Source organism: Neopsephotus bourkii, unplaced genomic scaffold (assembly GCF_033783945.1).
Source record: "Neopsephotus bourkii isolate Nb327-2 ecotype Australia unplaced genomic scaffold, CSIRO-AGI_Nbou_v1 NB_1820, whole genome shotgun sequence".
In the NCBI taxonomy this organism is placed as follows: Eukaryota; Metazoa; Chordata; class Aves; order Psittaciformes; family Psittacidae; genus Neopsephotus; species Neopsephotus bourkii.
In genome coordinates this window covers 1,931,236-1,959,171 of record NW_026902293.1, presented here as the reverse complement: position 1 = coordinate 1,959,171, position 27,936 = coordinate 1,931,236, and the positions used below count along the sequence as shown (strand labels likewise).

Sequence of the window (27,936 nt, the reverse complement as noted above, 5' to 3'; positions counted from 1 at the left end):
CAGCACTGTCAGGGCTCCCAGGCAGGCTGCTGCCCTCCCCTCCTCTGCCTTGGGCAGCAGCCCGCTTGCAGCATCCCTCAGGCACTACCTCGGGAAGCTTTTACGAGACACCACAGGACCACGCTGAGTAGAGATGGAAACCATTCCCTGGGGTGGACAAGCACTGTTGGCAGACTCAGCCTTTTCTCCTGCCTCCTCCCTGCATGGTTGCAGCGAGGATTTTCACTGCTTGGGTAAATCTCCAGCCTCAATATGTTCAATCACTCCAACTGGTTTCAGCCAGTCTTGCTGCTATCTTTCAGCTAGTCAAGACTTCATAGAATGGTTTGGGTTGGAAGGGACCTTAAGAACATCTACTTCCAACCCCCTGCCACAGGCAGGGACACCTTTCACTAGACCAGGTTGCTCAAAGCCCTGTCCAACCTGGCCTTAGAATCATAAAGCCATAGGATAGAATCATAGAATACATAGATACTCTGTCCTGATGGAGCAGGCTGGAACGCTTGGCAGCTCCACTGTCTGACGGCTGAAACAGGAGAGGATCTGAATCAATTTCAAGCCTGGGTTTAGAGTGTTTAGTCCTTTGCCACTGCACCACATATTGGCAAAAATATCTCTGTTCTGTTTTCATACAGAAATCTAAAACTTCCTCACCAATGAAAATCAACCTTTTTTAAGTCCTCTGGACTGCACCAAGATATCCCAGTAGCAGGAATACTAAGACACCTGTGACAGAAAGACTATTGCCACCAATAGCAAGTTAGTTCACACTACATGTTAGGATTACCTTCCTTCTTTGGTATTTGGAGTTGGGAATATTTGCATGTAAGGGGAGGCCAGTTAATGCAAACAGTGACTATGAGGCATATGAAAGCAGGGAGAGCAAACCAAGTGAAAATGACCCAATTTTCTACTGATTTGTTCAATGAGCTACTGCAAGCAATTTTTTCCTTCTGCTATTTATGGGGTTTCCCTCTTCTAAATGTTACCACAGCCACTGTGGTGTAACATTAATTTGTTTATATAACCCCTGGGTTGCACACAGAGCTCCAGATGTTATTTCAGAACTACTGCACTTCGGAAAAGATTGTCTAAAACCTGTCCATTAAAACTTCATGGAACAGTGATTTTTTTACCATAACACTACCAGTGCCTCCTTCAGCGAAAGGCACAATGCTAACCGTCCTACCATGACGAGACGGTTGCTCAGCCCCACTGATGCTCTGCTCTGGTCCCCTTGAACCTTAATTAGTCTTTAGCCTTGTAACACACTAGTTTTAACAGCATGTTCCGATTGCTTCTCTTCATACCATGCACCAGAAAAAGAAACTCAGAGACTTGGTTTAATACTGGATTTAATTAAGATAAACCTAAGGAGATTAGGAGCTCAAGAGCACAGTGGAAAGTATACACCAGTATGTATTTATTACATTTAGTACAAATATTAGTTAACTTCCAAACCCCAAATCTGCATTTTTTGGTACAGCTTACTTTGTGGCTTAAAATTGGTAGAAGACCAAACCTCTATGAGTATTTATTTTACAGGAGTAACGTAACTTCTTTGTAGCCTAAACTATCATACACAAAATGCTACTTGAGCCCCAAAAGGGTATTAAGACTCAGGGCATGAGAAGTGCAGAAATTTAACTATGTCCCAGCCCGTGTTAACTTTTTTCCTACAACATAAGCAGAACGAAGTTTTACAGAAACTTGTATCACAAATGAAGCTGTCCTCCAGGAAGCGTTTGTTGAAATTACTAACAACAAAGAAAAATACACATAGATGTATTTTAGGCTTAACAAACAGACTGATTCACAGCCCTGGCGAACCTCACCTGTCCTGTGCAAGTGGGAAGCTTAAGCCAAGTATTTATCACAACCCAGCAGAGTACATTCTGACTTCCAAGTTTTTTTGTCGGTTACAGAAAGAACAGCCACCAAGAAGAGTATTCTGCTTTTGGGGCTTCATGTGCTTGCAAAGCTCAGCAGAAACTTTCAGTAAACTGTTCCTTTTTAACAGTCAGTTCCTTATACTGGAAGTAAACCTTAAACCAGTAAATATTGTACCTCTGATCTCTTATTCCAGCTTCCATATTCTGCACACTGGGCACTGAGCAAAATTGACTACTTTTCTGAAGGTAAAAGTAAATTCACTGGTATTTCCCCCAGAGAGTTTCCTTTTCCAGGAACACAATCAGCAAGATCTCAAAATGCTTCTAAAGCTACTCCCTAACTTTAGGGAGGAAAATAAGACCAAAGAATAAGACAACAGTATTTCTGTAAGCAGCAATAAGCCAAACACACTCAAATTTTAGCATAGGGAGTACTGTGACATACACAGTATAGATTAATTTATTCTTCATCGGTCCTAATGACTTTTCCTTGGGATTGCTTTTGTAGCTTGTAGTGAAAATTGAACATCATCATTATATTCACGTGCCACTGCTACAGTTGGCTTGGACCTCCTGTAATACTAGCACTCCTACCACCTTCTCCTGCCTCCTAACAGCAAACTTCTAAGGAATACTGAAGAGTTGATAATGTCTTTCCTTTACAATTCCTTTCCAATATTGTCCAGAGACTGGCACTACCACTGTTAGTGGTTTACTTCTTAGCTCTGCTGCTTTCAGTGTCCTGCTGTGCTCCAAACAGAAGAGGAGCAGCATTCAGTTAATTTAGCATCTTAGAAACTGTATTCCTACCCTATTACCTCAAAACCAGGCTCAAAATTGATCCTCGGTATTTCCAAAAGCACATTTCAGTGAGAGCACCATATCGGTGCCCTAGACACTTCTTACTTGCCTTATTTTATACTTGGTGAAGGGCCCGAAAGCCACTCTTCCCCTTGCAAAACCCCAAGTGGGAACAGAAAGCCCTCACCAGGGAGAGCCGGGTTCCCCCTGCCCTACCTGAAACCTGTGCAAGGATACAAAAGTTCCCAAAAAGAGAAGGGACGCATACCCCTCTGCATATTGAGACAAACCCCCAGTTAGGTTTCTTCAAAGCATCTTCGTAATGAAAAGGTTGGGGAAGGAGGAAAACAAATAACGAACACCAGAAGGTAGAACTATGCACAAACTTGCCCTGCTCTCCCCCTGTGCTGCAACAACCTGGAGTACTCACTGTAAGAAACACGTTGACCTTCATCCTACAAAAAAACCTGAAAAGGTTTCCCAGTGAGCATGCAGCCAGAGAGCTGAACGGGCTAAACTCTGGCAGTGTATTTGACCACCTAGTTGCACCTGATGTTCAGATACTTCTGTTTCTCAAGCACAGACAGCAGTTCTTGATGCACAACAGCTTTCAGGATACTCCTTTTGGCCCTCTGAACACTCAAAACCAGAGCAAGTACAGAAGTAGCACATGTGAGAGCTGCAAAGAAATCCTGAACTCCCCTTCAACTGGCTGGACCTGAACCTCGCAAGACTGCACCTTAACAGAGATCTTCTCCGCCTCCCTCCCCCATATTCACAGCTCCTTTACATTTTCAGTTCTGTCAAAATTATTATAAAACATTTATTGACAGTAGCAATAAACAGAACACTTTCTGTAAACAGAAATTAAAGTGGAAAATAGCTCCAAGTCATTTTTGACCACCCAGCTGTACAAAAAGCTTAAGCAAAGCAGCAGTCAGGAAGGTTGGGTTTGGAAGAATCCACGCTGGGTTCACAAGGTGTCATGCCTTATTAGATCACCAAAATAAGCTGTTATTGTCTTCAGTTTGTTATTGAGAAAATTTTGCTCTATTTCAACTTTGCCTCCTGGTCCTGCTAAGGAAGCCACCTGAAAAACAAAGAACAAGAAGCAAATCAATCAATGCACAGGAGAAGAGCCAAACCCCCAAACCTTCTATTCACATGAAATACCATATAAAACACATCTTTGCTGTGTTAATATTAGTGACAGTGTTCCTTGGCACCTAATGCCTTTAGTCCTCTTTCCATGTCTCGTTTTACTTACCGAAGTGGTTTGTGGCTAAAAAATCCCCCTCGCCCCAAGCCATGAAAATAAGAGGACTACAGAACTAAAGATAAATACCTACCGCTTCTCATGCTGTGCTGAGGGGAGAGATGCAGGGTACTTGCTGTTGACACACAATTGCAGCAGAAAATCAAGCTTTTTGGAAACCTGTGCTTTGCAAGTGTCAAAATCACAAGTTCGGGGGGAAGAGTAAAACCAAATCCTGGAATTAGGAGGAAGCACGAAGGTTGCACTGAAGACTCTGTGTGTGTGTGTGTGTGTGGAACAACCCAAACACAACCAACCCCCAAACCAGCAGGGAAGCTCATGAACCACAGCTGCAGTTATTTTGCTGTTGCTATTGCAAAGCTGTTGTGTGCACTGGAGTCTTACACAGTGTTGAGGGCAAGGCTGCAGGCAGCTGAGTAACTGCCAGCAGGGAGAGCTCATCAGGCAGTGATGGTCCCAACTCTCATGTTTACGATCACTGGAGCGAGAATTTCACTGTTCATGCTCTGCTAACCGAGGCTGGTGCACACCTTTAATGCTTCATGATTACAGACAGACAGTGCTCTGCAGTGAACTTTGCATTTTGGACCAGAGCATGCAATACTCTCTCCAATCCCGTTCCTACTCGTGATGCCTCAGTACAAACCCTTTGAGGCACGACAGCCATAAAGGCTGCCAATTTGTTACCAGAACAGACTGCACAGACAGAAGGAAGAGAACCCTACTAAAACTGAGCACTGACTGCTTTATCATCACACCATCATGGACCACAAGGACCTGTGCTGTAGTGGGGTCCCTGCTCCCCAGCCAGTTCTGCTCTGTGCTGCTGTTTTCCCTGCTTGCTGTAGAAAAACTATTTCTATACTCCCCATGCAGGGAAACGTCCTGGGCAGACAAAGCAATCAAGGTCTAAAAGGCTGCAGTAGATTGTAACTGATCTTTAAACCAAGAAGTCTGTGATGGTAGCAGCTGGAACTTAAAAGTTCAGGCTGCATTATTAACAAGTCTAAACTCCTTTGAGATTTGACTCTGTAGTGCAGGTTTAAATATAAACATGCTGAACTTCCGCTATTTTAGTGTAAGTAAAAAAACAGCCTACCATCATGAAGAAATAACAGATTTATCTAAAATATACTTCAAGCCTTTATTGACTTGCCCAAAAAATTACCACTCATCTAAATCAAGCATTTACTTTTCTGTTTTGTTTGGGGTTTTTTTTTCCTCCCTTTTCATTATTTTGTTACTGCAGACGAAAATGAAAGCGTGTTTTTTTTCATCCTTCAATTCAATGCTAATAGGAAAAAAATATCCATGTTCTTGTTAAAGAGAAACCTGCCAACTAAGTAAAAAAGCAGAGGCAGACTGACTTATAAATAGCACAAAAATCCGAAATTGGCAAGTGATCAGGAATGTTAATTTTACAACTTATCTTTCTTACTTGAAATCCGAAAAGCAGTTAACGCTGTGGGGCAACACATTTTTTTTCTAGAAGACATTAAGTTTGTACTTTTAATTTATTGTGAATGTCCCTTCTAGAAAGCATTAAAGGCTTTGCATTTTATAGCTGAAGTTGTGTAAGTATTCTAAGATATTAACTGGATTAGTCCATTTAATATAAGAACATTGAGATTACGGTTCTGAAGTTAGGTACTCCTGCTTTCAGATCACAACTTGTATCACTAGCACATCTGACTAATGCATTGAAATCTCGATAGACACAAGCATTTACTAAACATTTCCCTCAGAAGACCACGTAAAGCAAAATCCATCAGTAACACAGGCAACTAACACAGCAGTAAACTGCTCCTCTGTGGAGTGGCAGCATCCACTCAGGACACCTGAGAAGTACATACACTGTCCCTAGGTGTTAAATCCAGCATAACTAAGACTAATTTCAAACAACTACTAAAAGTATTTGATAAACCCAAAGGTGACAAAAATCTTAACAAACACATGGGCATAAGCCCTGCAGGGGTGGATCCAGCTCTGCACACTCCTCAACACCCCCATAATTCAGGGGAAAGAAAGGCAAATCCTCTGTGATGATGCTTATTTGTAAATTGCTGGAGGCTGCAAATTTAATTACGTAGCAGTTGTCAAGCTTTCCTTGGAAGGGTGCAGTCAATGCTGATGGTGTAATGAGTGAAAACTGGCACACACTGAGCTTCAGAAAGGTGCCAGCTTGGCAGAGGGATGCCCTCTAAAAATAACAGCAGGTTGAGGAACGATCCCTTGAGAAAAGCAAAGGTGCTCACCTATTTTTGGAAATACCAACACACATCTCTTGGTTTTGCAGCGAACTACAGTGGTGAATAGAGAGAGGCTTCTTAATTTCTTCTAAAAAACAGACTAGTCCAAAATGTGGTTATTTTGCATTTTCCTGTACAAATACAACAATTCCCTGATGGCAACTCGCGCATCCTGGTTTGATCGTTAGCCCAAACTCATGTACTCAAGCAGGCAGATATTGCCTCCTTTGCTGTGCGGGGTTGTTTCAATATGTGCCACGCTTCTCCACAGGCAAATGCAAAGAATGCAGCTTCAGTTAAGGCCTCCTTGCATCCGTCTCACCTTGATGCTTCATCCTTCAGTTCAGAAACTGCTGACGGAAATAGTCCACAGCTACACACACAGCTACAGACACAGCCACAGAGCATTAAGAATGTAGCCAGCAAATTTGGTCTCATGTTTAAAACAGGAGATATCAGAAAAGAAATATGAAAACAGAGATGACCACAGAAGATTACTTCAGGAGGACAAGCTGCTTGAGGTGTAAACTTGCTTATATTGTTCAGGTGTATTTTTGATCTGAAAAGTTTTCCTGCTGGTCTCACAGGCTCTTTTCTATCATACTGAATTTCCTTCAGTAAAGTAACTTACTAGCTGTTCCAGACACCAACTAAGATAACTGTGGCTACAAAGTTTATCATTATTTACTTTTCTGGGTATGAGAAAAACAAGCTGCTTTTTTTTTGTGTGTGTGTGTTATGAAAAACAATAAATCAAAATGCTCTCAGGTAGCATTTGCCAAAACGTACAGGTCTGCAGGTGAATTCTGCCACTGCCATGGTGGTGCTGCCACCCTCTGACAGACCAGAAAATATTTATTTATTTATTAAACTTGAAGTAGACAAATTACAATTCAGTATTCAAGTGCTATGAGATTTAGGAAAATTGAAGTCCAGAAGTGCTACTTGGCCTCGGTGTAAGCTGGAAGGTCTTCTGGGTTTGTCTTTTATCAAGGACAGGGAACAGATATGAGTTTAAATCAGGCAGCTTAACAGCTGCCATTATGAACATGATAATCACAGCTGAAGTGTACACCATTATGTTCACTTAGAAATGATCAGCCTGCAAAACACATGAACCCAGAGCAGACCTGCCAACTCTCCTAATACCCATGCATCTTAAAAATACAATAAACTTAATCTGAGTTCATCTCCTGGCCACTCACTCCCTGCTTTGCTCATTGTTATATTTACTCCTAAACCAGATACGACATTGCCTGGCAGGTCCCATTTGGCTAGGTCTCCAGTCTAAAATCATAGCTAAATGAATGGGCCCAGTGGCAGTTCTACTAGTTAGCCTGCCATTAAATGTCTTAATTCAGACAAGTTATCATATACTCATTTATTAAACTGACCTCTCTGGTATGATTTTCTGTTCTCTGAATGACACCAGGCAGAATTAAAATAAATGAGTTTTACCCACCTTCACACCCCCTTAACTGACCAGTCATTTGTAACAACTGGACTTTCAAAACCAGAAACACAGCTAACATCTTCCCATATAGGCACCAGACTTAAACACAGAGTAAGTCTTCAGTGTCTAACTCTAGATTTTCTCCAAACGGATGACAAATACGAGGTGGGAACAAAGACAAGAAACTAAGAAAAGTGCCTGTCTGCATGATGTGTATTCTTTGTATGACTATCCAAGGTCAAGAGCACGTTGCTTAATTCTGGGCTCAGGGAGTCACTCTATACACCTGACAAGGAACAAAAGGTAACTAGTATCTTCTGGCAGTATTTGGAATATAAACGAGGTCTGATACACCAATATTCAGGACACCAGAAGTTCCAACAACAGTGAAATTTCAGTAAATTAGGCATAGCTGTCGCAAACAACAAAAAAAACCCCCTACCTCCGAATCTCCAAAACCCCCAGGAATTTACCCAATTTATAAAGTTTTGCACCAGTCATCAAATTTCCAAGTAGTAAAGATGCACACAAAGTTTTCAATACAGAACAGAATGGCTTTTCTAACTCAAAAAAGGTTTCTCTCAAACTGAATAATAATCAGCCATTTTACTCTCAGAATCACCTTTAATTAGCGAAGTCATTTGTATCCTGTCTTAAGAGTAGACCAATATTCTTCTAATGGATTTGCTTACTGTGCTATAGAGGTCATAAAGATTGAAATGTTAGCTGAAAATTATTCTGCTGTTTTGACAGACTAATATGCAATCCAAAATCAATGCCATATGTTCAAGATATTAAATATGCAACATTTCCAGCAGCTTAAAATCAGAAAGACTTAATCCCATGCTAAGTAGATACACGTAAAAGATTGCCTTCTAGCAAAAAGAAAAATGTGTTTCTGAATTAAGCCACCCTCTGTAAATTTGTACAATGTGACTGTCTGCAAAGAACGGTAAAACACTTCAGGATAATCACTAAGGCACAATAAGGTACATGAGCAGTTAACCGTCCACCGTTAGGGTAAGTAAGAAACGCCAGACTCCTCACGGCTGGTTCGCTGCTCCCTCTCGAGGCAGAAGTAGAGAAGTTCACTTCTTTTCCACCTTAAAGGAGAATTTTGTACGGAGTTCAAAGAACCCCATCTCTCTCTACAAGACTAACCTTACACAGAAAAGGCCAAGCCTGCAGACATAATAAGCACTGTTTTCAGAATAAAAACATGCAGGACAAGGTTGGATGTCTTGTCTACCAACGAGGCAATGGACTGCAAGTCCTCTGACACAACTAGGACAAGGTCAGCTACCACCAGCTTTCACACCAGCAGCAGAATCCCTATTCTGTGAGTTATCTAACTGTAAAAAGAAGAACGTATTTTCCACTAAATTTGTACCACTTTAACTAAAGGTTAAACAGTATTTTTATTGTAAGGTTGCTTCTAACTGGCTAGGCATTTATTTCCATTTTTGCCCAAGATCCTCTGTCAGACAAGCGAATTTGCACCGAAGCACTGGCTTACAGTCAGTATAAACATCTTCACAGAGGTTTTCAATGGCAATTAAGTCAGATTCTAAATCAGTTTTAATTGACAAAGCACATGACCATAGCTTGGTTTTAGGTTCAAGCCAATCAATGAAAGACTAGAGGCAGAGCACTTAAGTTTTAACAACTACCTCCTTACAAATTAAGTATGTCACACCAGCTATTCTAGGGGCTAAGTAACCTCTGAAAGCCTTACATACGTGTACAAGCACGGAGTTAATTTCTGACGACACAGAAGAGACAAATCTTACATTCCTCAGCTACATTACCACAAATCAAATTTAGGCTTTTAACCTTCCATTTAAATCTGAGGCATCAGATAATTTGTTCAACAAATACTGCTTTATCCAAGTTATTCACTTTCCAGGTATTAACCTCCTGCAAAATAATTTTAAGATTTACTTCATTAAGCTTTTTGAGGCCACTCAAGTTTATGGACTACATTCATAAACCAAGTGACAACACTACACCCGAGCAGTTGTGTCCACAGGCCTTTTCCAAAGTCAACTGTTGCCGCAGAAGTACCCTGTACAGTCCATGAGAAAAGTACAATGGATGAGAACTGTGGGAGAAAGCATCATCAGACTGAGAAGACAACTGTCTACACTAACCATTAAGGAACTCTGATGATAAATCTTGTTTTCTGGAGATTCACAGCCCTGGAAGCGTAGTGGCAGTAACTTCAGAAACTTATAGTCAGAGATGAAGGCAGCCAAACCCACAACTACTGAACAGACTATCCACTAAAGTCATGTTTGGTTGGGATGGTCATGTTTGACACACCTCTGTCCACACAGGATCAAGACCACATTTCCCTGAACAGCGGGCTAGATTCACATTCTCTTTCCCCACTCAGATCATCAACCTGTAAGTTTTTGTCCTTATGCTGGCATAATCTCTAGAGATAATAGATGATTTCTCTTCCTGAGAGTAGCCCATAGTATGGACGACTGAACTGAACGCAGGCCTCCAACCATGTGCTTTTAACAACTAAGCCATAACTTCAAAGCTGGTTTCGTGCAACAGCAATTATTCTTCAGACATTTGTATAAAGGCAAACCTGTGGACGTGCATTAAGGAACACTTAAGAACACAACAAAAGCATTCAGAGCCAGTCAGACCAAGATGCAGAGGTGGCAAGACACCTAACCCAAACACACAGAGATGCGAAGCTCTCCTATAGGAATAGGCGCAGGCCTGTGGGTAATACTCTTGGATGTGCATGTGAGAACGTAAGTGTAAAGTTGCCCATTTATAAATCCAGTAAAAAAATGCTCATGAGCACAGCAGAAACCTGTAAAGTCATTCTTCATTGTGGGAATGGAACATTTGATAAAATGCAGTGGTTAGAAGTCGAAACTGGTGAAACCTTGCCTAGAATTAAGGTCCCTATTCAAAGGTTCATAAGCTACTTTGGCTTTTCACCAGCTTGAAACCAAAACACAACTGAATTATCACCTGCCATTCAAATGGTGCTGTGCATAGCATGGGCTTATGGTGTACTAACATTCAGGCCATGTGAAATTCAGCCTGTTTCTCAATCCAGCTGCTTGCCACCAATGATTTGCAAGCCACCAAGGGGCTGGAGACGCTGCCTGCTTGAAGTCAGACACAGCTGTTGGGAAGGCAGGAAAAAAGCCTGCAAAGTTCTGTGCCATGTTGCACGTGAGGAGAACATCTCTGTTCCCGTCCTTGGAAACAGCTACAAGACGTAATTAACAGAAAGTACACAGATGGAACTAAACCAGACACTCAGAGGCACTGTAACAGTTATCTAATTACTTTCTTAAAAGTCTAAACCAAAAATGCCTAATACAAAAAAAAAAAAAGCAAGCAAGCAAAACCAAACCCCACACCAGTGAAACAAATTGTGTGTTTATCAGGTCCGTGAGGCATCTATCTCATCACTGCAATGCAAACAGCCTATATGGAACTACACGCTTGTCTGGACAGCATCAGTATCACCTCTGGTGGCATGACAGTTGTCTTCGATCTACTGATCAGCGATAGTAGTGATTACAGGCTGAGCAGTGATTTCCTGCAACTCCTTCAGAAACTGAAAACCATGAAAATTTAGGACTCAGGAGCTTATCAGAAGAGCTGGTTAAAAGGTTAAAATATCCTTTTACATTTTTTTTATTTGTTTTTTTTATAATGATGTATCTGTCTGACATTCAAGAACTCTACTCACTCAGGGTCTTCTATAAGAACCTCTAATCTGTTGCTCCATGAAGGAACAGTATCAAAACCACGGAAATAATTTATTACTCCAATTTCTAAATATATCAAAAGTCCTGCAAACACAGAAATAACTCAAGGTTTGAACTTAAAACAAAGACAAAACCCCAACACATGCAGCTAAACAGACTTTAAAGTCTTAAGTAAGTTTGTGCTTGTAATACCTATTAAGCCAGCTGAGTTTTTTTTAATTACCAAGCCCTCATCCAGTAACACACCTGGTCGATATCAGCATTCCGAGGTAGAAAGTACACAATATTGTTGGTGATCTTCTTGGAGAGCCTGAAAATTTCAAATGTAGAAGCCAGTAAAGGAAAAACCAAGAACAGGGAAGGAGAAGTTGTTTTATATTCATTCATATTAAAAGTATGTTCTAAACACAGTTATTATGCGACTAAGTTATAGCTAGTCTTCTGGGTATGTCTTAGTTACTCTTCTGAAATCCAGAAACCCGTATTGTCTAAATGCAGAAAACCTGTTTCATCATTATTGCCCTAGAAAACAGAAGAAAAGCCAACCTCACTTTTACAGTTAACTGAGCTATAGATGTATTTGAGAAATATGAATGTAGTTTATAGCTAGTACATTGGTTTGATATTTTTTCTAATCCATTTCATGGAATATGTGTCACACATACATGCAAAGACTTTCTTACTCTCACAAACATGGCTACATTTTAGACAAAAAGGGAACAGCTAAGGTTTTTCTTGGGGGAAAAACGCACCACACTTCATATTTGATGACACTATTATGCTAACGCCTTCCCAGATGAATGAATACTCAATACCACTGTTAATAAGTCTGGACTTTTATACATTAATTGAAAGGGTTAATATTTTCTTGTAATTTTCTGTGATTTCCCAAGTCAGGCACTATGACTGAGAAGTGTGAGTAAGACATGTAAAATAAGATACACTTTTCAGAAATCAATTAAAAAGTGGTATTGATGACAAAGTCATCGATCATGTGACTAATTATTACCTATATATACATACTGCATGGCTATTTGATTCATTTAGGGCATTTTAATAAAATAACATAAAAGAGTTAAAACTGCTGAATTAGTGCTTTAAGTTAAGAAACTACTACAATTCTTTAAGCTATTTTTTACTTTTAAGAACTCTTCATTACTTTTTTCAAATAAAAACTCATAATAAAAATACTGATTTTAGGTGGTCAGTCACAGAAAAATAGAATAGCTTGGGTTGGAGGGGACCTTCAAAGGTCATCTATTCCAACCCACAGTCATATAGCTCAGGTTAGGGGAGGACTAAACAAATGCACCACATCAGAGACTTCAGCTGCTGGTCAAATCATTCCCAGTCAGTCAACCAGATGTGCAAAGCCCATGTCAAGAGAGGGAGCAGAAGAAAGAGAAAACCTTTTGTAAACAACTGACAATCACCCCAGCATGTAACTCTGGAAGGATATCCATCTGGGCAAATCATGGTCTTGATATTGAAGATTTCAGCCGTGGCGTAGTCCGGTCCCCCCCAGGGTGGGCTGAGGAACACAACATCTGCTTTCAGGTCAGCAGCCAGCATCATGAAGTCTCCACACACAAATTCTATCTGATCCGCCACGCCATATACCTCGGCATTGTTGCGTGCAAGATTGAGCTTCTCAGGATCAATATCAATTGCAATCACTGCAAACCAAAGAGAGCAAACACAGAGGTTAACTTGAACTGCTAATCCCAAGTGACCACCAAAAGGATGTTTTCACAAGAAAGGTGTTCCTCTGCAGCCACCAGATGCAAGTCATGTCTATAACCTACTATTGTGCAGTGAGTGACTACTTCAGTTTTGTCGGTCATAGTAAACACGAAGCAATAGCTCTGTAGAAGGGAAGGACAACCCCTTGCAAGGCAGCAGCAGATGTTCCACCAAGAGCAGAACTGCTGCATTTATAAAACGACAAGGGAAGTCACACAGCAAAGACTGGGAAGTCTCAGCTGCTGTTACAAATCTGAGAAGCTTTAGCTTCTGGCTGTCATATATCTACTAACATGACAATCCTCCATCTCAGCTCAAGTAGTAGACAAATTCTCCACTTTGTCTTAGGCTGTCTGCCTAAGAGAGGAAGTCCTCCTTGCTTCAGTCTTTGCAGGAGCCTGACAATGGTGTCAGTTAGAAACTTACTCTTCCCCTTTGTTGAACATTTATCTGTGGCAGGTAACATTGTACGGAAAATTGAGTTAAAAAACCCCAAACAACACAGCACAAGAGAGGTGATACAAGGGCAGTGCATAATCACAGAAATTAAAATTTGGCCAGGAAATATGAAAAGTGAAATTTGGAAAACATTTATAGAATGGATCATAGCCTACCAAATTGAATGCAGTAGAAACTGTGATTTGTCTTGCTCAGAAATTACTCAGAAGCATTAAATGAGCTGATGTTTTCCCCAGAGTGTTTGATGAATATCAAGTAGTCAGTGTTTTTACAGAAGCACTCTCAATCTTTCACAGCAATTTCATTAGCTGGCAACAGGAACTTACACTAATACTAAGCTGTTATTATCACTTTTCTGTATTGCTTCTGCTGCAGCTGCACATGATCCCATTCAAGTGTTTTAAGCACTGCTCTCACGTAACCTGTTTTTGAGTACACAGACTTGGTTTAACAATTGGGAAAAGCGGGAGCTTTGTGGCATCTCTGCAGTCAGCACTGCAAACAGAACTCAACCTTTACCACTAATCTTCAGAGCATCTGACAGACTAGTTATTATGACATGTAAAAATAACTTCGACTAGTACCACACAAATCCAACTCTGACTTAAAACAGAAAAGCAGTTTTATAGGTCCTTTTTAAAAACAGGAAGCTCATATTGTAAATCTCATGAAACAAAAAAGCTTCTGTTCCTTCAGAAGCACTGGAAAAAAGGATTAAAAAGCAGTGAACAAAGTGCATACCCAAATTTTTAGGGAAAAAGAGTGAAGAAACAAAGTGCTACATAGAACATCTGCTTACCTCTTTTTGAGGTCAATGCAAACTGAATAGCATTTCCTCCAACTCCACAGAATGCATCCACTATGATATCGCAGTTGAATGACTGACTAACCCGGATGGCAATATGCTCAGCTATTTTCTCAGGAGTAACAGAAAACCAGCCCTCTGCAAAGGAAAAAGAAGTTTATTTTCATTTCTTATTTCAAGGTCACCTAAATTAAAAACAAACAAACAACACACACAACTGAAGGTTTAGTGTTAATCCCAACAATTTTGGCTTAGCGCATTCGACTAGGAAATACAGGCTTTGAAGATGATAAACTCAGGGCAGTCCAGCAATCTGCTAAGCAAACAAAGTCTCACTGAAGCAAACAGATATGCCCAAATCTCAGTAAATGCTTTGTTGAATGTGGTGCTGAGGATCCTGGTTTATCAAGGACAAGTCCACTGAGACAGCTACAAAAAGCTTCATACAGCACGACTGTGTTCTGTAACAAATAAACTCAGATATGTATCCTCTCTTATCCAACGTTATTTTCTTTACAGCAATGCCTGGTCACCCAAATAATCTACATGTTTATGTGACAGAGCATTAGAAGTGAAAGGCTTACAAAACAAACGCACCCCAGACACAAAGAAGCAGTAATCCTAATCCTTTTTTACCCAAAAATTTATGATTTGGAAGTGGTTTCCACGTAAACATGGAAAAAAGTAACTTTGAAAGCGACTGCTGAAAGAACAAAACTAGGTCCATGAGCATATTTGGAAGTTTCACAGAATTATCTTATAAAATAGAGAAACAGAAAAATGTCATCGAGTTTTTTAAAAAGACCAAGCAAAATCTGGGTACAGCATGACTAGCAAACAGGAGGACTAATGCAAACAGGGGTGTCCCAAGCTAGAAGCTCTACTGAAGTCCAAGACTTCTGTTCACCTGCCTGCTGGGGTTCATGTGCAACCACACACTCAGTAATACTGTGAGAAGTGCCACAGGTTTGGATATATCTTATACCACTAAACACACTTTGTACTAAGCACACCTCTGTCCAGCTTAATTCCCTCATCAAACCGAGAGAACAGCCGGTAGCGTTGTGCCCAGTACTTCATGAGCTCCGGATCAGCAGCAATCTCGGCAGGCATAGCTCCCAGTGCAATTTTGTTCCTTCTTCTCCTTTTTTTCTCCTTCTTCTTTGTGATATTTTTTTCATCTACATCTGGAAGACAATGCAAAAGTTAACAGTCACTGTTCTTGTAGGCTAGGAATGTAATCTGTAGGTAGGTGGGAGTTAAGATGCAAGATGCTCAGGTTTAAAAACACTGTTAAATGTCCTTCTCTGCTGTTTGCCAGATTATGCAGATTAGTGGTTTAAATTTAAAAAAGCATCCTCTATTTCAAGGGAATGGTGTTACCTGACAGGTATCAGCCACAGTCCTAAATAACATTTCAGGTGAAGTGCCTTAACAGGCTAGCCATCATCTTCAACTGATGGCAATAAATTCTATATAGTGAGCAAACAAGTGAATCAGAGACCAATTTAATACCCTTGTACAAATAAGGAATAAGAACCAATCTAGATGAGAGCTTTCAATTAGAAATTTAACATAATCAAATTACTGTACAAAGGATTAAACTATATGCAGAAACCTGAATAAGGCTGTTTTCCTTTGCTTACAGTGTTTAATAGAAAAGTTGATAGCACAGGTTTCCTCCCCCTCCCCCCTGAAAATAATTTCAATAACACATACTCCTCAAAGCTCACAATGTGCACTGAGAACCCCAAACTTCATGGTCTGAGCATCTACAAAGAGTTAATCACCCTCATCCTTACAGGGAAAAAAAGGTGTGAATTGAAACCTGTCAGATTGCTCCTAGGATCAACCATAACTCTTCATCTATAAAGAAATCCTGACAATACTGAAGACACTTCCTCCAGCACAGCTCTCAATCAACCTCATTAACCCTTGCACTTAATGAGTTTCTTTGAATAAGCAGAACAAACTAATCCCAAATTACATGTGCAGTAAGGCAGTACTAAGTCCACTGCCAACTCATTTCCAGTTTGTAGGAAACTGATGTACCTTGGCTGACGTCCTCTGTCTCTTCACAGAGATAATCAGGAATATCCAGAGAGACTAGCTGCCGCCTCTCCTGCCTTCCCGCACCCTGGCCACTGGAGGTGCTTGCTGCCGCCTCCTGTGCTTCCTCCTCAAGGCAACCCCTTTCAGGTTCCATGGGGGACATAGTGGAAGACGGTGGCTTTTGGTTTTCAGTGCTCAGCGTTGCAGTCTGTGCAGTAGTAGTGCCTTCCTGATCCTCCGAGTCGCTGCTCATGGACATTGCCACCGCTTTGCCCTGAGTTGAGGCTGCCTGGGATGTGGCTTCCGCTCCGGATTTATTAACCTGCTTTAGGAACATTTCCACCTGCAATTGCCAAATTATTAGATGCTGTTGTTAACCAGTTATCAAGAGCACAGCTTAAGTGTTTTAGTTCAAAAGCACCTGCCATGCAGGAACTCTCTGCCATATATATTTTCAAAACAAGTAAAATATCCAGAGTCAAAACATTCAGGAAGTCACAAACTGACCTCCCTTTTTACACCATTTGGAAACAAGTTATCTTTGGGGAAACTCCATAAAATTGACTGATAAACTTATGTCCTAGTTTCGGCTGGGATAGAGTTAATTCTCTTCCTAGTAGCTGGTGCAGTGTTGTGTTTCAGCTTTAGTCTGAGAACAGTGCTGATAACACACTGATGTTTTAGTTGTTGCTCAGCAGCACTTATCCTGATCAACGACTTCTCAGTCTCTCATGCTCTGCCAGTGAGAAGGGGCACTGGAAGCCAGGAGGGAGCAGAGACAGGACACCTGACTCAAACTAGTCAAAGGGGTATTCTGTAGCACAGCATGTCATGCCCAGTATATGAACTGTTGGGAAAAATTAGCTGGGAGAGATCAATCACTGCCCTGGGATGGGTTAGGCATTGGTCAGTGGCTGGTGAGCAATTGTACTGTGCATCAGTTGTGTCTTCTGAAATTTTATTTCTTCCTTTTTTTGTTATTAATTATTATTATAACTATTATTATTTCTTTTATCATCTTATTATTATTCCAATTATTAAACTGTTCTTAACCTGTGGGGTTTACATTCTTCCAATGGTCCTCTCCATCCTGTCTGGGTTTAGGTCATTCTCAAGTAATATCTGAAATATAGTCAGACTTGCCACGGCAGAGGTGACCAAGACTACTTTTTAGTTTGCTACCTTTTCTCAAATCTGCAGTCATAGAAGCTGTACTCTGACTTTTAGGTTAGCATCAACGGGTAAAATTACCTTCATATATACCTTCATCCTCATCTGCAAGATGTACCAAATGATGCACGTGCTGAAGGGTTCTGCTGCACAGCAGATATCCCCACATCAGATACTAACCAACATGCAGACGCTAGTCTATACTCTTAAGGGCATTCATGGGTGCTCACTTTTACATTACAGTTGCTCTGAGTTGCCCTAGGCTTGGGGCAGTTCCTTACCAGAAAGTCTGAGGAAATGTGTAACTTCTTTTCCTTCACACAATTAAAGTTGCCCTAGAACTATGCTGGCCTCAGGTGTAAGATGGCAACAGCTGAGCTTCTCTTCTGATCAAAAATCATAGCAGTGGGACTGGAGAGCTGAGGTAACAGATTTTAAAGGGGCTCAACTGAGAAAAAACTACAGTGAACAATTTTTTTCTACTTTCTACTTACTAATTTCAGAGATAAAAATAATGAAGCATAAAGTTATAGTTTAAAATAAATGCCGGTAGTGGTGTAAGCAAAGATGTTGATACAACTTACTAAGAACACATACATAAATCACACAAACCTATACAAATATTTTTCTCTCCCTGCTGAAATGCCAGTACTAACAAATGCCCCCAAATGCCTTTTAAAATCAGAGATACCGCTAGTAACTATAAAAACCTACACACATCTCCAAAGAAATGATGCACCCAGATGTGAGGAATGACTTTCACATAACTTCACCATTAAGCTCAAAATCCCCTTGACAGATTGCCAAGAATACACCAATATACTAAGGGAGCAGATAAATCTATGAATTACAGCAACACTAAAAATTAAACCTACCTTCTTCAAAGTTTTATTTTTTTTGCAAGACATTTCAGATTCCTCTGTAAAGAAGATGTGTGTGTTTTTGCTCTTCTTTGGTTTACGCATATCCAAGAATTTGGACTTGAGTTTTGCTTTTTTCTCCAAGTACTGCACGCTTCGGTGGGTGAAATTGGGAATTCCACCATACCTGAAATTGAAAACCACAAACAAACCTCATTAATTGGTTAATTTCCAACCTGGAAGTTTTAACATAAATGTTGACATCTACAGAAGATGATTTAAACTATTTCTTTATGAGATATTTTTTCCGCTCCTAAAATAAAATATGTCACCAAATGCAGCTGCGAAACAATGTACCTTCATGAAAACTTTTACATATTTTTATTTGAAAATGTTTATCCAACTTGATTTTGGGTTGTTTTGGTTGGGTTTTTTTTTTATTCTTGTGTATATATACACACACACACACATATATATGTAACTTTCGACATAAATTATTTTCCAGACCAGCCTAAAGAATAGGAAATGAAAAAATGTCTTTGATTACTAAAACAACTCTTTGGTGGCTGTAAAGAACGTCCAAAACAGCTACTTCTGTCTCCTGGCAAATGTAATTAAATAAAAAGGGCAATTCAATTAGAATAATTTTTATAAAGTATAACAAAGATTGTCAGCTATAAAACACGCTCCTCTGAAACATATACGTATATGTATTTTATATATATATGTACTATATATATATATATATACCCACACTCTAACCAACTTGTATCTCACAAAAGCACTAGACCTAAGCTACAGTCTACCTGTGCCCTATGATGTTACTTCTACAGCACTGACCACCCTATCTTTAGGCCATACCACCAGAAAAGAAATTTCACTGGTCAGCACCCTGGCAACACTTAAAGTAGTATAGAAACATTTTACTAGTTTAAAGCAACCCGATTCCAACATGAAATAGCTATAAATTATGATCTAAACTCACACGACTCCAAACTCACACGACTCCAAACTGAGAGGACCATTCATTGTCAGAGCCTTTAAGCTCTAATTTAAGCAGCTGACTAGACATCTAGCATTTACACAACTGCAAGTATCTTGTGATTTACACTTCTGTTTCAAAGCAGTTTCCTTGTTCTTTTATTAGTCTCTACCTTTGCATCTCTCTCTAGCCAAAGAATGACAGTTTTATTAAGAGCAGAGACTAACTTTGGGAATATCTTCAAAAGTTTTACAAAACGGAAACGAAGATGAATGGTCTATTTCAGTAATAACAAGATAGCTGACTTGCTATGAAGAAACCCCCGAGTTCCTCACAAGCAATTACTTTTGTCCTGTGCCGCACTTAAAACCCAAAGCAGAACAGGTTTTCTCAGGATCTTCCACTGGGTTCTCATCCACATCCAGTTCATGGCTAGGAAAAAACACAGATGACAAAGTCAGTCTCTATAAGAAACACTCTAATTTTACAGATATACCACTAAAACTCATGTATTGAAAACACTTAAATGTGGGCTTCAGTATGCTCTTCCACACACTGCTGAAACCAAGCAAGGCAGGTAATACCAGCCCATTCATTGCATGGGCACATACTTCCCCCAGGGTTTCTGTTTGGGGTTTTTTTTTTACCCAACTCAAGGCATGTATGTCCTGTTGGGGTTATAACATTCCAGCTATTACAAATGATTTCTTAAAATATTTAATATCAAGCCTACAGGGAACTGGTGAAGACAGTGTTTATTTACCCGATTTCCAAATTGCCTTCAGCATCTATTATTAATGCTATGGCAACAGCCAAATACTAGGATGAAACCGAAGCTACATGATTAGCAGATAATAATTCCATTCATGCCTTCATCTTTGAGTTTGTAGATTTATTAGAGAGGGAGAGCCATCTCATCATCTTTGAGGCTATACATTTCTAGAGAATTAAAAAGACTGTAACAAGGCAGAGATTGGCTATTTTATGATTGCCATAGCACTGAGCATTTTACTGGCAGCATAAAATATAGTTGAACAATACAGATTATTTACTATTGTTCTTGTATTGTCTACACAAATTAGACCTAGGTAAGCATGCTGTCCTATCTAATTTAACAATCTTGTATACTTCAGTGACACAAGAATAGTACCACCACCTTGCAGAGTCACTGAGGCCATACATTGTTTTCATAAAGCAACAGAAGAGAAGAAACATCCACTGCTTGTTATCAGGTAGAGCGATAAGCAATGATGGGAGACTCGTTCTGTACTGAAGTTTTAACCCACAGTCTCAATCAAATAGTTACTATAAATTAGGAGGCTTATAGACTTGGGCTTCTTGAAATAAAAAGTTCATCTACATTTCATGACTTGCCTTCTCTTGACTTTGACATGCCTGCATTCAGGAGGCTCTTCATCCTCGTCTTCATCTCGGTCACAATGCAGCAACTGTTCTTTGTCATTAGAGTTTGAACTACATGACCCCTGCAAACCTAAAAATAGATTAAGATTATACTTTCCTTTTGCCTAAATTAATTCCTTATCTCCCTGTCCCCAAAGTATGTCTGCAGCTACAATTAGGTTGTCGTACATACCTGAATCTGACAATGAGGCGAAGTGCCAAACACATATGTCTTTACCTGTCTCTGCTTGAGGGACAACATACCAATACAAGCTTCCAGCATCAGTTACACTGTAGAGTTAATAAGTAAGACCAACTTCAAATTATCTCAAGCTCTCCAAGAATAATGCCTGCGAGGTACAAATTCAAAACAGTTTCTTTCCTGGATGTGTATTTCGTTTTCATTTTATTAACTATGCAAAGATATGAGAGGATTCCAGAACTCCTCATTTCTTGTTGGAAAGGAGATTTTCCTTTCACCTCTCTGACTCTACTATAGGATCCAGATGGGACCACACCTACTTCTTCTTTCCTTAGAAGGTCACTAGAAGCAGAGTCATAGTTCCCATCAAACTGAACTCCTGAGCTGCTGACACTTAACTCATGTGCTTCATCCCTCCTCTTAGCAGGAGAAAACATTCAAAAGTCAGGAAAGATGTTACACTGCTGCTTACAGCAAACATTAGCAGGAAGAACTGGCAGGCAAATGAGATGGGGCTCTCCCTTCTCTCAACCACCTGGCCTACTGAAAGGTATCCCTGACTGTGGCAGGGAAGTTGGAACTAAATGATGTTTAGCGTCTTTTGCAACCCAAACAATTCTGTGATTCTACGAAAAACACCTCCAGCTCAGTCTTTGTACCTCCCTCACAGACTCTCTTCCACTGATGTAAGGCACAGCCACTGGCTTTCACCGTAATACTAGCTACAAGTACAAGCTCACTGCCTAATTGATGATTTAATGCTGGAAAGGACCCCTGGAAGACATTTTATCCATACATGTTACACCAAAACAAGAGTTTATTTACCAATATGGCATTTTTTAGACAGAAGGCAAAAATCCTTCCAACCCCAGAACTGCAGAGCTATTTTTTTTTCTCTGAAAAAGCTGTTCTTAAAATTCGTCAAGAGTCATGAGAACAAAAACCTGAGTTTTCATTCATGTTAGACTATCAGTGAGAAAAGACAAATCACCTGAATGACACAGCTGAATGAATTACAATACTAACACTAAGATAAATAAGTATGCACTAGCAGTGCTGTCTCATCACTTTAAGTAGTACATCTGAAGATTTATGAAGTACGTGTTCTATTAAAACGACTTCTGGCTGAAGAATGCATTCAATATACAGGTTAGAGAGGATCACCCAGAAAAGCAGAGGAAAGAAAAAGGAATTAAGTGTGCAGTCATTCCGCAAAATACTTGATTAACTTTTTAAAAATGGCATAATACAGACAGGCCCTTATTTCTTATATATAACCACATGCAGAAGTTCTGGTAAAATCAGTTGTAGCTGATTCTGTATTACCTGATTGCTTAATACTTTTATTTTCACAAGATGCACTCCTTTTCCTGGTTCCTCCATCACAGGGCTCTTCCTGGCTTTCACTGTCAGGTGAATTATGCTCTTGAGGACCTTGGTGGGAAGCTGTGCTACATTGCTCCACTTCCTCCAAATTCAGGTTTAAATTACAAATCCCAGAGGTTATTTCACTGTGGGGATCAGCACTTGAAGGGAGTGTTTCCTCAATTCTGGTGTTAGAGGTAGAAAGCTCCAAGCTCAGCACTTCACTGTGTTCAGTCCCTGGGCTAATCAAATCCATTACCGTCTCCTGGGTAATCCCATCAGCTTTCACACTGTCTCCATGTGAGCTCTCAGTAGTCCATCCCTGACTTGTCCAGTACTGAAACTGTTCCCAGTAATACCAGTACAGTTCGCTATAATGCCGCTCCCATTCTTCCCTTGTATCTGGACTATTCCAAGGCTCAGAGGCAGAGGTGGTCTCAGACGACGAGATCTCTTGATGCTTCTCCAACCAACTTTGCCAAAGAAGGCCCTCCCCATACTCACTCCAGTACTTCTCCCATTTTTCTTTAAGTTCACTGGGTAAAGTCTCATTTGCAAGACTTTCTGAACTTTCAAAGTTCCCTTCACTTACAACGTGAGGTTTGTTGCTTTTCTCACATTGCTCTGTAGTTAGGGCCAGATCATGAGAAATGGACTGGATATGATCACCACAAACTTGATTCTGGCATTCCTGTCCCATTTTATGCTCATGTTTTTGCTGTAACTCTTTTTTCTTCTTTTTCTTTTTCATAATCTTCATGTTACTTCTCTTTCTATAACTTTCTGTTGCCTAAAATATAATGGAAAAAATGCTTAGAAGTCCACAATGTTTATACAGTCTCTTCTTGTCCTCTCTCCAAGCACATTTCTGTCGTAATCCTCCCTCTTACTGCAACCCTCCTGTTAAGTTTTCTCCCCACAAAAGGTTGTGGGGTTTACGGGTCTGACAGGGCCCTGCTGCATGACCTTGACTGACATTTCTGTGGAGGTTGTGAGAAACAACTGTGACAAAGTGTACAGAAAGATAACACAAAAGAAAGGCAGGATCACAGACAGAAGGAGCTGCTGAGAGGGAAATCATTAGTAGCTCAAGGATTCAGAAGATGAGACATCAACATGAAACACTATAAAGTCCTAAAGGGAGATTGGTCAGGAACTGAAGGGTCACTGGGTTGAGCTCAACAATAAAACAGTGTCTCAGTAATATCAAAGAGCTTTTTTAGGGGGCCGTAGATACTGACCCTTACTGTTGTCAGGTATCTGCCCGGGCAGCGAGCATTGTTCAGATGTCTTATTAGGGTAGTGAACATATAATGCTTGGCTTAATAGAATGTTAAACCATTGCTATATTTGGGTGCTTTAAAAAAAAAATAAAACAAAAGCATCACTATATACTCATAAGCTCTGTAAATCCTGCAGTTGCATCTCTGTATGTCTGAAGACAGTGACGCAAAAGGACGGTGTAATATTCTTCCCATCCCATACTGATCTCCAAGTTGGCTAACAGAAAGACAAAGAAACAGCCTCCTCTCCAAACAGGTGGCCCCTTCATTTGTGCAATATATCCACTTCACTTGTTACAAAAACTCAGGCTCCTACAGTTGTCAAGTGGACAGAAACCTGTTACTGAAAGGAAATGCTAAAAGAACATATTGGTTTCATCAACAGCTCTACTTACATAAAGAAGATAAAAACATCCAAGAAAGGCAAGTTTTTCAATCAGATGACTCTGTTGTTTTGGGTTTGTTTTTTTTTCCACAAACTGCCAAATTAAATTTGGCAGGTAAAAAGGTGGTAGTGATGAGGGTCTACAACCTACATGGGCAAAAGCTTGCAAATGTACAGCTATTACTCCAAATGTCCCATCAGATGCAACCCCTACTTTTGTTGCATTGACAAATCCATAAAGTGGACTGTAAGAAGTTAGGTTCATAGAGCTGGCATTAAGCTCTCATCCACATCTCTCATAATGCCATGTTAATACATAAAGTGTAGATCAGGTCAGAACCTGTGAAAACATGCACAGACTGGAGTGTACTAGTTGTCCTGATGCAGACCATCAACGTTACCACACCTGCTCTAAACTAGCTCTCTCTAGTAGCAAGAGCAGTATAGAAATGGAAGCACGAGGCACACGTGACCCTGTTTAGTCAAACTGGCAGGTGGATTTTACAAACCACGGACCACAGTGCTGTATGTTGGTACAAGTGCATGAGGGAGACAGCTCAAAGGCAGCTCACATCACTTCTGTGAACTGCAGTCCCCAGATAACTGAGAGTGGACATGCCCCTATGTCTGGAAACACAAAGTAAACAGAACAAATAAAGCAAATAAAGATTTACCACAATGTCTCTGTGGGCTGACTGCCCACCAAACTGAAGAGGCAATCCCATGCTCTTCATAAGCTCAGCCTCTGAGTCTAGTTCAACTTCTTCCAGGTCTAGAGCATGATTAGTATCCACCTTCAATGTGGATGCATTGGGACAATGGTTCTCCTCAGATGGCTGTTCATCTCCTAGTAAGAAATTATATGAAGATAATATATAAATCTGGTTCTGATACCTTAATGCCTAAAAACACCCCAACATTAGAACTGCCTCTTAAGTTTCCTTTTCCATTTAAAACTTTCCTCATAAATATCTTCATTTCTGCCTAAATATCAGTAGGCAGCCAAAACATTGCACCGGGTCTGGAGCTAGCTTTCTTCATAGCAGCCTCTATGGGTGCTTTGTTTGGGATTTGTGGCTAAAACAGTGTGGGCAGCACACCCATGTTTTGACTATTGCTGAGCAGCGATTGCACAGGCTTGCACAGCCTTATAACCTTCTCTTTTCCACAGTGCGTATGCTGGGGTGGGCAAGAGATCAGGAGGGGATATAGGTAGGACTGCTGGCACAGACTAGCTGAAGGGACACTCCATACCATATAATGTGATGGGCAGTAATAAAAACTGGGTGCTTGGGGTCGATCCACCACATTCAGCTCAATAACATGCAGAGCAAACTAAATGATGCCTGGCAAACAACACAAAAATCGGTATTATGAAAAGAAATTCTTTACAGTTCTTCTCACACATATCACAGCAAATCTGAAACCCAAGACGTTGCCCGGTCTGTTATAAAACTTTTAAAGCCACACTAACAAAAATAGCATGATTTTATAAAAATGTGTGAACTACAGAACTTAATTATCTCAGCAGTAACTGATCAGCTATTGAATCACTGATTGCACATCTATCAAATTTTTAAGCAACATCATATGAACATAAAATGACAAATACCACTGAGAAAGCAGGAACTGGATATTGATGGAAACCATGAAATACAAAATATCTTGACACAGTTGATAAAATAGAAACAATCACAGAATTTTTTTGTCATGATACATTTACTGGCGAATTATCACACAGCACAACACCCTTTTGGTTTTAAATGATTACTCTCACCACAATTCACTCATATATGCACAAAACCAAGGTTTACGTTCTCCTTCACTCCTCCCACATATCGTACATTTAATCTGTGCTATTAATTATCAACCTCTATGGGTATTTCTTAATGTTTAGACTTCTTCCTTTCAAATTAAGATATTATATGATACTGAAGCTACCATGACAGCAAAGTCAAAAACAGATACCAAAAGTACTGTTTTCCAAATTCTCCACATATGCCTATCTGGAAGATGGAGCAAAGGAATAGTGTTAAAATTACCAGAGCATGCATCATGATCATTCCTAAAATACAAGCATGTCAAGGGAGAGACTTATTCTTCTCGTCCTCCTTACTTGATTCTCATGTAAACATACATCATAACGCTTCCCATCAGTGCTACTACTTCTTCTCTGCTTCTGGCCCATCAGATTAATCTGCAACAGCTAATGTCCTAGACTGGGGTACAGGCAGCAGGACAGTACTGCTCCCAAGCAAACACCCAGGATCTGCAGACACTCCATTATATAACCAATTTCGAGATAGTTGAAGTTATGATTTAAGAGCAGGTGGGGACCTGTCAACTAATCTGCTCCATGTAGCAGATGGAGGCTATGTGAGGTAGTAAGCCTGTTTGGACAGGAATAAGCATCACACCTGGTTTGACACAAACTTCCACATTGAGATTATGGTCTTTTGAAAGTTATGCAAGTACTAAGATATTATTCACATCTACCCACATACAAAAGTACTGAAGAATAAGCCAGAAATAAGAATATAAGTAGCCACAGGTAACTCACTTTAAGTGTGACTTCACACTGTATCACACAGTAGATTTTATTACCTTACCTGTACTGTCATTGTCATCTTTGACATAAAATCCTTTTAATCCCAGTTTATACAATTTTCGATCTCTGTAAAAATGAAGACAGATGTTGATCCAGACGGTCATCCTTAAAACTTTATTTTTTTACAATAAAAACAATCATTCAGTGGAAATAAACTGCAAGGATGTGGTAAAGCCCCCACTGCTGGAGGTTTCAAGATGTGTCTGGACAGGGTGCTAAATAACTTCCTCTAGGCTCCCTTTCCCAGGAAAGGCTGGACCAGATGACCCTTCCCTATCCCTTCCCACCTGGGCTGCCCAATGAGTCCAAACACATGGAACAAAGTAAGATGTTAAAAAGGCAAAACTTGAAAGCCCGATGGGAAATCCTACACAACAGATGTTCTCAAAATGCTGTTCTATGCAACAACGGAATTACATTTCAGGCGCACAAAAGCTTCTGCGTTAGCAGCATTTAATGTCTCCAGCCCCAAACAGCAACTATTTGAGATATCACTCAATGCTGAAAGCGCCTCACCTCCGCAAATGCTGCCCTAGCACCGAGTGTGTTTTACAGCAAAAGCCCCGGTAACAGCCTCAGCCTCTTTTCCCCTATCACGCACCGACGACAGACGCCCGCGAGCAGCACTTCCCACACCGCGCTGAGAAACCCGGCCCTCCATCTGGCTCGGGTGGGCTCCGGGTCCCTCCGCACCCCTTTGGGGAAGCTATAAGGGGATAGAAGCACTGGGGGGCGGGAGGGGGAGAGCTCGGGCTGAGCACCGCACAGCCGCGGCCCCCGCCAGGGACACAGCGCGGCCCGGGAGGAAGCGGGCTTCAACCGGAGACCGCTACTACGCGCCGGGCCGCGTCCGCTCCGACAAGAGCTCCCCGCGGGAACCAGTGTTTGGGTACATTCCCCCCCCCCAAGGTAAACACAACCTATAGGGACGTTTTTGCGCATGGCCACGGCAGCACGACCCTTCCCCGCACCTCCCCAGCGCGAACCTGCCCCGGACACGGCGGTACCGCCCGCCCGGTGCTGCTACTCACTCGACGAAGGCGCGGGAGCACAGGCAGAGGATGCTGCAGGCGGGGCCGGCCCGCAGCAACAGCTCTGCCACCAGCCGCCCGCGTGGGTCCTGCACCATCCCTTCGGGAAGCACCACGCCGCGGAACCAGCCCGCCGCTGCCTTCCGCCGGAACTGCCGGGAGCGCAGAGC

The 27,936-nt window shown here is 40.9% G+C and overlaps 1 protein-coding gene across 3 annotated transcripts; it reads right to left on the bottom strand.

The window, feature by feature from the left end:
* Positions 1-1,401: 1,401 nt before the first annotated feature.
* Positions 1,402-27,936, bottom strand: TGS1 (trimethylguanosine synthase 1). 3 transcript variants are annotated; one of them, XM_061342970.1, is made up of 14 exons: positions 27,767-27,858; positions 27,337-27,430; positions 26,737-26,801; positions 24,802-24,974; positions 22,421-23,249; positions 20,866-20,983; positions 19,837-19,923; positions 18,525-18,696; positions 16,480-16,822; positions 15,441-15,614; positions 14,422-14,565; positions 12,880-13,096; positions 11,667-11,745; positions 1,402-3,783 (listed from the first exon to the last, which is right to left on the bottom strand). In XM_061342970.1, exons 4-14 carry the CDS (start codon positions 24,859-24,861, stop codon positions 3,667-3,669), a joined length of 2,340 nt encoding a protein of 779 aa, XP_061198954.1. In that variant the 5' UTR covers positions 24,862-24,974; positions 26,737-26,801; positions 27,337-27,430; positions 27,767-27,858; the 3' UTR covers positions 1,402-3,666. The 3 variants fall into 3 exon arrangements, with proteins under 3 accessions (XP_061198954.1, XP_061198953.1, XP_061198952.1); XM_061342969.1 differs by lacking the exon at positions 27,337-27,430 and having other exon boundaries at positions 24,805-24,974; positions 27,767-27,936; XM_061342968.1 differs by lacking the exon at positions 27,337-27,430 and having other exon boundaries at positions 27,767-27,935.